The 12084-nt window shown below is 33.8% G+C and overlaps 1 protein-coding gene across 1 annotated transcript; it reads left to right on the top strand.

Annotated features, from left to right (window-relative positions):
- Positions 1–330: 330 nt before the first annotated feature.
- LOC149196306 (uncharacterized) lies at positions 331–3689 on the top strand. The gene is made up of 2 exons (XM_089403728.1): positions 331–658; positions 3455–3689. The coding sequence occupies exons 1-2, from the start codon at positions 540–542 to the stop codon at positions 3660–3662; spliced, it is 327 nt and encodes a 108-aa protein (XP_089259854.1). The 5' UTR covers positions 331–539; the 3' UTR covers positions 3663–3689.
- The last annotated feature ends 8395 nt before the right edge of the window (positions 3690–12084 follow it).

The raw sequence follows: 12084 nt of genomic DNA, 5'->3' as shown, positions 1-12084 counted from the left end.
AAGTATTCTGTCAAGCCATGGGATTGACCCCACTCCTGCCAAATAGGCAAACCAAAAAGAGGCGTAGGCTTCATTTTTAAAGCGTGTTCCAGCAATATAAGCCAAAAAAAATGGTTGACAGGTTCGGTCAAACGACCCTAAGTTGATTGAGATTGATATGAATATTGATAGTTTTATCGCCGCCAGATACAGTTGTAGGCTACCACCATGTTCCCACGAGTTCGATAGTCAAATTTTGACCAGACCATCACACCAATACCTATGCCGTGCCATGCTTCTTTATTGCTGTTCATGGGAATTCAAACATATATAAATATTTATATATCATGTGAGTGTTTATATATGGGTAACTTGGTTAGGTGGTCAAGAATGTGAACGGTTGATTTTACAGTATGTATGGATAGGCATAACAATTGACCTGTGAGCAGACCTGAAAGAGTTTGAATTGGCAAACAAGCAATATAGGTGGGTGCTTGGATTAGTCATAAATTTCGGATCCTTGAGTGACTGCTGTTAGAGTGTTTGAGATTATTAAATCCATGGGAGACCAGAATCAGGAAGCCAATGGCTGCAATATTGAGGAGAGGTTTGGAATCAGAATTGAGAGAAGGCCCTCAGATTCTCGTTTGTCAGATCTTGGCATCAGAGGTTGGCCTAAGTATGTTTTCTATCTGCTTGTTTTCCTCTGCTTCAAAAAAATGGTTGCCTTGTTTTGTTCTCACATTTTCAGTAGTGTTATTTCTTTTATTTTGTCTGCATATAACAGGAAATTTACAGCAGCTTCAACTTCATTAACAGCACCTAAATACAGTGGGAGCCCAAGGTTCACTGCAACATATCATTATTTCCAGATTAATTGCTTCATTGCAACATATTGTTTCCAGATTAATTGTTTGAGTTGTTTTAGTTATATGTATTACTTGCTGGATGTTTGGTTTATCGACTTATCAAAGCAATATTTCCGGGGCTAGGTTTAGTCTTTTGGGTGCTATTAGATATTGATTTGTGAATTTTGTGTGACATTTGCAAATTTGTTACAATCTGTGAGAACATAAGGCAGCATTTAACATCCAGTTTATTGGGTTATCCATTTCTTGAATTATTTCTCTGAGTTTTTTGTTTCTCATATGCATCTTATAGCTAGAGGTTTCTTCCATTATTTCACTAAAGCTACAATGGGATATTTTTGGGTAACATAGATATGATTTTATAAAAAAAATGTTTAGACAGGAACCATCCAATTTTTCCCTGCAGTGGGTTATAAACTCCTGAGACTGAGACTGGTATATATGGAGAGCAATCCTGGTGTGTCCATAAAACTTTGAACTGGTTCTTAGTAAGTTAACCAGCTTGGCCACTTTCTCGCTCAGTTCAGCCGAACTTTTGCAGGTCCGTCCCTTTTCTTTTGAGTGGTGTAAAGATCAATACTTTATCTTTTTCCTTGATAAGCTTCTGATCGTGGGGGACCCAAAATATAATACAGACAAGATTTAGCAGTTTCATCATTGCTGATAGGCATGATATACAAAACCTAAAAGCCAAAAATACGGTGAATGTCAGCGATCTTCGGACAAATAAGCAATCGAATCTGTACATATCAAGATCCTCTCCAGTCTCTTCTAAGCGATATGTGGCTTCAAATCCAACAAAAGTACATTGAAACCCCAACAAGTTTGACTATGTATCAGCGCAAAGATGCTTTTCTCATGAGTGGTCACTTAATCATTTGCAAGTACACTTTTCTCTGAACTCTTTAACTGCAACCAAAACCAAAACCCTATGGCCGCTGGAGGGAATCGTCCAAGGTATCTGTAGATTTAGGGTGACTTACTAAAGTATGATATGGGAGTAGAATACTATTGGGTTGCAAATTTCAAAGTTGGTTGATGAACTGTAAAAGGATTTTATCTTGGCTGGTTGGGTAGAAATATGGTAATCTTTCCAATTTTTTCAATTAGGTTGAAGTAAAACAAAATTGATCACATTTGATTGTTTCAAATCTGAATCCATAAAAATCTCAATGTATAAAGTATCATAGGGGAGTACAATATTATTGGGTTACAAATTTCAAAATTGGTTGATGAACAGTAGCAGGATTTTATCTTAGTGGTTAGGTAGAATTGTTGTAATCCTTTCTATCTTCCCATTTAAACTTAAATATAACAAAATTGATTACACTTGATATTTTCAAACATGGGCTCATAAAATCCTCAATGTAATAAATTTGGAAGATGAAAATAAAATCAAAGTTGCAAAATAAACTTTAAAAAGAAAGAAAAACTATTGAAAAACTTTAAAACATAATCCAGGTACAAACCTCAAAATCTCAACCATGATTTTTACTATGAAACACTTTTTATAAAATATTTATTTTATATTGAGCTGTGTACTTAGCCTTTTTATTTCTGTTCTTATTTATTAAATTTACACCTTTGCTGAATTTGTTAGTTTCTCTTTTACGTGTTATCCAGGCTGTAGAGCACTTCATTGCATACTTTACAAAAATAATGAAGTTAAACCTAAGACATCATAGCTAAATTTAAAAAATATCTCCACTCACTGTCAGGAAGTAGGAGAAAAGGCAACAGGCTAAGGCAGTGTATCATATCATACAGCTGGTTTTTGTTTAAAGTTAAAATATCCCCATTCCCCACTTCCCACTCACTGCAAGGCAATAGTAGAATGCAATAGAAATGCCAATGTAGCATATTATACAGCTGTTTTTGTTCAGAGATAGGGTTTACTTTAATGCGCATGCGACCTTAGGACTCAGGAGTTGGAGATTAAAAAGTCAATGCTTTATAACTCATTTTCCATTTGGTCATGACTGATCACAGAGCATTAAATATACATTGATATGTATGTTTGATTGATGGCTTATCTGGACTGCACTTTCATCCAAAAATGCAGGTGTTGTAGAGCTAGCTTTACAGGTGTGAAAAGCATAAATTTTTAGTCAAATCTTTCTGCACCACTCTTAACTGATCACTGACAGACATTATTATGATATAGAGATTATGATCAGCATAGATTTCCATCTTTCACATTGGATGCATTTACTACACAAAATTGGATGCATGCATTTATTAGCCATGGATAAAAAATGTTTAGGTTATCCCTGGTGCGACTCTAATGGATAATCTGGATTCAATATTTGATGGGTTTGCTTCATATGGACTCTTACTGCACTCTCATTAACAGCAGCCTTTCCCTTTCTTTATTATAAAAAGCCACACTGACCAGTAATTCAATAAATAACTATATCTGGGATGTAGGGGACCTGGTGAAATGACATTATTGTGATATTAAAATGAAAGCTGCAAAAAGCACTTTTCATTTAAATCATGCCTTGAAAATACCATTGACTGACCACCTTTTTTATGTAAGGTGGTTGGCTGGACCATTCAAGCTGTTATGGCACTTATAATTTTTATGGGTTTGTTTGTTGTTACAGGTGGGGTTGTCCTCCAGGCAGGTTTCAGCTGACATTTGATGCAGAGGAAACGTGTTATCTGGTGAGAGGGAAGGTGAAGGTTTATCCCAAGGGATCTTCTGAATACGTTGAGTTCGGTGCTAACGATTTGGTAGTTTTGCCGAAGGGCTTGAGCTGCACATGGGATGTCTCTATAGCTGTTGACAAACATTATAAATTTGACCACTGATATAATGGAACCTCATCATTCCTTCTGCTTCTTGTTTTGGTTTGATTCTCGAGAGTATCATGCGCACAAGTATTTTTCACTTTATGATTTACAATGCGTGCGTGTACCTCTGTATTTGTTTGACCCTCTTCTGACAACTCTGAAGAAACTGACTTTGAACTTTAGACAGTGGCTATGTCCCACTACTGGAAAAATATATCGAAAATGCTAGTAATGATATTTATGGCAAATATGATTCAGTCGACCAATATGAGATTACATTTATTCGATGTTTGGTGTGGATATTAAAAGCATCTCAACTAGAATCAGCCACAACAACATTATATATACCGAGAATTATATAAAAACAAGCCACATATGATGGGCAGAAGTTTGTAAAACATTTGCTAATTCAACCTCTTGGGATAGCTGATACAGTTTCAATTTTCCATGTTTAATGAACAGAAATACAGCCATATCCAATAGCATGGAAAGTAAACTATATTTGGTTTTCTCAAGAAGGATTAAATAACTTCAGAGTCCAGGTATTTTGTTTTGAAAATGTTGGGCTAACTTTATACAACATCTTCCTTGAATCCACTGCGCAATAGACTACATGAATCTCTATATTAATGTTTGAAGATGTAAAAATAATTTTCCTAATATATATTTTTATGTCAAGCCATGTGAGGTTTAAAGTAATACTAACTTGTAGAACAGTTTTATGGAAATAATGTCGAGAACATAATTTAAACATATTTATAATTATAACTTTAAATCCTTAAAATTACAGTTTATCTTTATAAATATGAATCTCTATATTAATCTTGAGGATGTAAAAATAATTCTCCTGCCACAGTGAAATTTTAATAATTATTTTTTGGGAAGTTTTTTTATGAACTTTTTATGGACTTTGTATTTATTTTATTAATAAAACATTTTTATATGAATGATTTTTAAAATATTAATATAGATTTATTAAGTATTTATAGGCATTAAATTTATCAAGATACAAATCTTATTTTGAGAACAAAATTTTGAAATAAGGAGATTTCAGTTTTGGAAAATTCTATTGCTCTTAATATTAGTAAATCAAAGTTAAGATGGATCTATACTAATTCTTAATGATATGATTTATATTTATATAAATTTCACATTTCAATAAGTAAAAATATTCTTATTTTTAAAAGTTATTGATAATACTTATTGTTACAAGTTTTATAATTTCTTTAATTTATGTTTTTAATAAATATATATAGACTTGAAATAAAAATATGCACTATTTCCCCACATTTTGTAAGGGGCTTGTCTCGAAATAGTCTAACAGAAATCTCTCTCTCTCTCTCTCTATATATATATATATGAATTATTAAGGCAGAATTCTAGTAATTGATTTGCATGTTGACTACTATTGACTACTATTAGGTTAAAATTGACTAATGCAATTTATAGTGTTTAATTTTGAGAAATAAATATTATTTTTCAATATTATTAAAAAAACTAATTTTCAAACATTTGATTGGACCATAACTGGAAGTTCTTATGGGAGCTTTTGCATAACATAATGGCATATAGATAATTGTCTCACATTTTTAAAGACATAATTTATGGATATAGTTGCAATATTGAAGCATGAGCTTTATATATTTTTGTAGTGATTTTTTATTAAAGTTTTGTAGGAAGACCATCCAAAAATAAAATCCTTGAAAATAACAAGTCTTTGCATAAAAAAAACCATAAGAATAAGATGTGAATTGATATACTAAACAATAGTTACTTCCCACCTTTATTTATGTGATTAAAATTGTAAATGCATAGACCCACTAGCAATTATTACTCACCAGAATTTTACTACTCACCAAAATTTTATGCAAATCCTTGTGCTCGAGTAAGCAATTAATATATCCACTTCAAATCTTAATTTATTAATTCTTACCAAAGCAAAACTATAAAATTATAATTTTTTATGCAATTTTTCCCAAAGTATAATTTTTAACTTGAGTTGCACGAACTAAATTGCCTTGGTTTCTCTTTTTTTTAAAACTAAATTGCCTTGGTTTCTCTTTCTTTTTTTTAAATGTGATATGTATATTAATCCATTTATTATTTTTATTACCTTTTACTTTTTATTACTTTTTTAATTAAGTAGACATTATGTTTTTGATATTATTATTTTTTGGTATAATGCTTTATTTTACACACGCTATAACATCTCTCTCATAATAAGCTGATATTAAATGTTCATTTACAACCATTGTAACATCTCCTTCATACTAGCTATAAAGAGCTTAGGCACAATAATTTGAACATTTTTTTTTTAAATCGGCACAAAGGTATTCATTAATAACAAATGCGTGTACAAAGATAACATAGACACGGTTGGAACCACACTAAAGCCTTACAAAACATATGAGAAAGATTCGTAGAGGTAGTTGTAGTTTTCTCTACACTTCACTTGACTCCCTGCAAAAAATATCCATGGACATGACAATCGAGCTTAACAATTCCATGGAGCAATAATTTAGGCCTAAGAGCAAATCGTGAGCTACAAAAAAGACTAGCATGAGCCCTCATAGAAATTATGTAGAACCAAGAAGAAATGACTAAGGGAAGTGTTTAAACTTTCGCCTTGACTCATTGTGCAAGATGTTAGATTCTTATGTCCAAAATTTGACATGTACACTGAAAAACAACAAACATGCAAAGAGAGAAACAGAGAGTTGAAGAGATTTTGGAGAACTATCACATTAATCATAGATAATGAATGGGGACATTGGAGTCTATTTTCTAAAGGAGCACGAAGCGCTCATGAATCAGAGTTGGCTGAAGGATCATTTGAAGCAATGTTCATGTGAGGTGTGTTGATTACCACAAGGCTGTGAGAAGCATCTCCTCAATCAGAATTAGAATTGGACACCATGTATTTCTCCACCCTCTATAGAAAAACCAAAATGTCATCTAAACACTATCTGATGCTTTGAAGAAGAGCTTTCAAGTCCTCTTGTCATGCCAATATCTTGTAATGGTCCACTTGCTTATCCATGATGATCAAATGAAACAAAGATTCCAATTATTGATATATTGCAACAAAAGTTAGGAAATGCAATTTCCTCTTAGAAAATTTACTTGGGTCTAAAATCTAAGTTAATTCTTCCTAGTTACCCACTTCCGAATATGATAAATATTCTTTGTCCCCAAATTCACGGGCCTCAAATTGTCGAATTTCCTTTCTAACTTATAGGGGTATGGTGTCAAAAAACAGTTGCAACAGAATTCAACAAGAACAAACGTTTAGGACGAGAGTTGGCCCTACCGCTGGAAGCTCCCCTTCGACTTACCATTCTTTGACAAGGTGGCATGGTCAATCCGAAGGTCTCACAACATGAATACGAGGGGTTTCTTGGAATATGACAATTTACCAGTCGTGAAACCGATTTGTTAATGACCAAGGGTACAATATTATGACTTAAGGTTATATCATCACCATAACATGAAAAGACCCAGGATGGAGGGAAACGAAACCTCCCAGAGATGCTATTCACTAAAATATTAGAGATGAGATGGGACAATCACGTGAGGAGTTAAACACTCACCCAATTGCCAAAATACTTTAATATTAGTGAAGGTGAGACTAAGTGAGGGAAGGATAAAACCGAAATGCTATGAGGAACCAAGGCTTGCAAGAAAACATATTTATTAAATATGAATTCTAATATTTAACATTTAAATATGGAAAAAATATTTATTAAATATGAATTCTAATATTTAAAATTTAAATATGGAAAAAGAAATCATATTAAATTTACTTTTAATTATATATAAATTAGTGTAAATTTTTGCAAGTTTCTTTTTATTTTTAATTTATTTTAAGTTTTTGAGATACATGATGTCTAAGTTTACGATAGATTTGAAGTTAAGATAGCTTTATACTTGTTCTATATTTTATGGTTAAAACATTTCAATGGTATATTGAGTAAAATGAGAAAGATATAAATTTCCTTCCATGCTTAACATGGAATGTGGCACACATGGTGAAATCCATGTTGAACATGAAAGAAAGTACACATAGCATTTAAATGCTTTAGTCATTCTAAATATGTTTTTTTCATTTGCTACTAATTTGTATTTAAATGCCAAGTGTGTAATACCCGTGAGTGAAAAGTAAATGTTTAATTTATTTTTACTATAGTGACTTAGTAAACCATGGGCTATGTGGACTATGTGGAAAGCCTAGTTGGAAATTTAAATGTTTAAAGTTATTTTAATTTTATTTAAAAGTCTGTTATGGCAAGCCATGGAATTTATAGGGAAAAGACACTAAATGAAAATTCACTTACGAGACAGTTAGAGGATAGTTACTCATTTTCCCAAGAGATAAATCATTTGAGTTTGGAAAATAAGCTAAGAGGGTATGAGAGGAAAACCTAAGGCAACTAAGAAGGGAGATGGAATAAACTAGTACTTTGAACAAGACATTGTTAAGGGAAGGTAAGACACTACGAGTTAGGGTATTCTTGAGCTGGTTCTCGCCAATGGAATCCCTAAGTTAGACTTGTTGAATCAGTGAGTTCCTAGGATGGACTTGTTATAATTCGAGATGCCTTTGGACAGACCTTGTTAGCTATCTGTCAAACAACTATTTTGGAAGAGGAAAACCTACTCGGGAGGAGAGCTAGTGGTTTCCATTCTCATTGGTTGGGAGGAGTGGTCTTCTCCTCTGTAAATTTCCTGGCAACTTGATCTAAGAAAGATAAGTATCCTAATTTGTGAATTCCAAAACATAGAATACTATTTGTATTTACTGTATTGTGAAGTTTCTACAAGTCTCTATAATGACTTCTTATAAAGAAATGATATGATTTTCATGTAGAAGAATTAGCGACTGTAATAAATGTTTATGGAAGGGTTTGATGTCTAAATATGAAGTATTATTGTGTTACTATAGAACAAAAGGAAAGTTATATGTTATTGGAAACACTGTTACTATAATAAATATAATAGGTTTGTGTTAAAGATGTTTAGTTCCAGAGTAAGAGACAAAAGCCCATTAACGAAATAGTCTAGGTTTCTGTAATTCTTTATACCTAAGCACTACATATGAGTGAATGGAAGGTCCCCAAAGGAGACAAGGTCCCTCATACCCCCTATAGCATTGGTAATGACATCAGTGATAAATGTGGTTAACTAATTAAACTAAAAACTTTGTAGTTGCATATACGCTATGAAAAAAATAAACCGTGTTAAATTAACTAATGCACAAATCAAAATAACCCAATTTATGTTAGAGAAACAAGCATTGTAGTAAATTGGATACATGATTACATATTGTACAACAATAACTTGAATATATTCATATATACCGTGAGCTTTGAATTATTGTCGACCAAAGAGTGTACAAAACTAAATACTAATTCTACAGAGGGAGTTCAATAGAAGCACATATTGGAGCCATAAAAGAAAGAAGAATAAATATAAATTGGTGTGTATTATTTAATATTTAATAGATCACATTATGTGTGAAATATATGAAATTATTACAAAAACTAACTTAAGAACTCTATCGTATAGGAGAACCTAGTCTTTGAGGGAAAATTTTAACATTCGTCCTCCATAGAAAAACCTCAGATAACAATATAATTAAAAGAGCATTGAATATGGTTTAAACTGTTAAACCCTAACGAGTTGTAGCTCAAATATCCCGTAGTTACAATTTCATCCAAGAGTCAAGCCCAATGGCCAAACATAGAAACTTGTAAGGAAAGAAAGTAAGAAAAAAAAACCTGGTATCATGTAAGTAAAGCCCACAAGAATGAAAGAAAACAATTAAATTTAATGTAACAACTTCACTAAAAACCTAACCTGCAAACAAAGAGAATAGTAAGAATTATATGCAATTTGACTTACACTCAAACAAAGTGGAGGAAATACAACTGAAAGAAAAACTTAATACCTTTGGAAGTCGTCGGCGAACTAAGAGGAGCCACACTAAGGAAGTCAAACAATGAATGTTGTGATTACCAAAGAAAAGATGCAGCCAAAGTTTAAACCAAACTAGGGTTTCCTCTAAGGAAAATAACTAAATCACCTCAAACAATTGTGTAGAGAAGACACATCTCTTAAGGTTCATTATGGGATACCGGTCCAGACCTGTGTTTCAGGGTTACAAATCGAAGCTAACAAAGATACATGAAACCTCACATACAAAAATTTAGGAGAACTTGAGGATAATAATTTTTGGCAAAAAAAAATGTGATTGTGTTGACCTTGTGAAGAAGAACGCTAGAGGGAAGTGTTAAGCAACCATTCCAGTTAGGGTTTGATGTTAGAGTGTAGAGCTTGTGGAGTACTAAAAAGGTATGTTTTTAATGATCATTTCAGTGGATTTTCAGTAGGACTTATGAATCTTTTACATGATGAATGTGGAAAACAATAGAGAATTGTGATAAAATATGTGGAATTAGTATGCAAGACTTATCCGCTGATAGTTGTCATTCTCCTGTGCAGGAAAGGGTAAAAACAAGGAGCTGTTGTTCCAAAGAAGAAGATAAGAACAGAGTAACTGTTGTCCCTTTGACGAAGGACTGAGTGCAAACGAGGCAAAGCAGGCTGAAGCAAACCGGTCCGGAAAAGGTGGAGAAGGCACCAGCTCGGCGGAGGAGAAAAGAAGTGATTAGGGATTAACAGTTTGGCGAATCCCTCAGGATCTTCGATCCTGAGGGATCGCTGCTTTATTTATCTTATCACTTAGACATCTCTGCCGTTACCCTTATATAAAGGGACGACACTGTTAGTCTGGGGAGATGCTTTTTATGTAACTTTTTGTTAAAGACTGAACTTTGATTATCAAGTCTTGTTGAACTTGGCTCATTGTACTTTCTGTTCTATGCATTAATATAAACTTGGTGATTATCTTATCTTTGCGTCTGGATTAGCTTAAAGCAGTGTACCCTTGAGGCTAAGGGCCCGGCCCCGGAGGACACTTGCTTCTGTATCACTACGATTTGATTTCTGCGTGGTTTGCTTATCGTCACTAGTTGGTAATCTGATATGCTCTACAAGTTACATTACATGCTCTGCTAAGATTCGTTCATTAATGTTCTTTCCATTGACTCTGCATTATATTGTCAATACTTTCGGAGTGAATGAAATCTTATTAGACTTAATTGAACAGTGTTATCATTGTGTTATGAAGCTTCTATGCTGAGTATGTGTGTTAAGGTAATTATCTGAAAGGTGTGTTCTTTATGATTCAGGATTCATGTTGTTCCATAATTAAGAGTTATTGTTGTTCCTTTAGTTGGTTGCGTGGTTTGCTTGGAGAATGAAAGATTAGAGTTTTTGAGAGCATTTGAGTTGATTGTTACTCGCGAGGTTTAGTTATAGTGATTGCTGTTCCATTTCAGAATTGTTGTTCCATTTTAAGCATTGCTGTTCCATTCTAGATTTGCTGTTCAATTTCCTATTTGCCGTTCCATTTTTATCTGTCGTTTCATTTACTCGCATTTGGTGTGAGAGACGATCTGTGGCTATAGTGAGCCTTTGCATTTGTTGCCTTGCTCCCAGACCCGTGATCCATGCTCTAGTTTCCTTTCCATCAGTTTCCAAAGGGATGGGCTATTGCTGTCGAACCCTTGACTGATAAAGTTGCCTAGCTTTAAGAGTGTGTGCTTTAGTCATTTGAAGGAACTTAGTCATTGATAAGCATTAGTTTACTCTCGTGTTTTTGTAGGACACTGTACTACTAGCATTACTCTGACAAATAGCCTCGGATTGAGTCACTCTTTGAAATAACCAAACGTTCCCGGATTGACATATTAATGTGAGGTAATTAGAGGTGAAAGAGACCCTTTTTATAGCTCTACATTTTGGCGCTGTTGCCAGGGAAAGAGTGTAGCCATTTGTCTTTTTCAGATTAGTGTACGAACCTACTAGGGAAGAGTTGGATTTTAAAAACGAAAGGTAAGAACCTGCATGCGGAGCATGTAAAAGCCCTGCTCCACCATCCGCTTTCCTAACAGATTTTCTTTTGCTTTGATAAAATAGAATTTAGCAGTTTATTTGAGTGCATGACTAAGCAGAAAAAACCAGAAAAGAATATCAAGCTTCCATCCAAACCTGAAAAAGCTAAGGGGCCGGTGACCCTTGGCCGAACAACTTTCATAGACGAAATCTATAAGAAAACAGAATCTCAGCCATCAGTAGGTTTCAGGAAAACCATTTCTAAGCAGCCTACTAGTTCCCTTCAGGCCACAGGATCACCATCTGTAGCCTTTGCTGAGGTGCATAGTCAAACTGAAGAGCAGGACTTTCAGGAAATTGAAAATTCTACTCCAGAACTATTGCAGGAAGGGAATTTCAGTAACTTTTGTGAAGGAGAAGGAGAAACAGGGGAAACAGAGGAACCAAAATCTCCCATTGGAACAGATCAGCCATTAAGTAGCCC

This window comes from Pinus tabuliformis, chromosome 2_2 (assembly GCF_031772625.1).
Source record: "Pinus tabuliformis cultivar Carrire ecotype Pingquan chromosome 2_2, CPIR1, whole genome shotgun sequence".
NCBI lineage: Eukaryota > Viridiplantae > Streptophyta > Pinopsida > Pinales > Pinaceae > Pinus > Pinus tabuliformis.
This window is presented reverse-complemented; position numbering and strand designations above follow the sequence as displayed.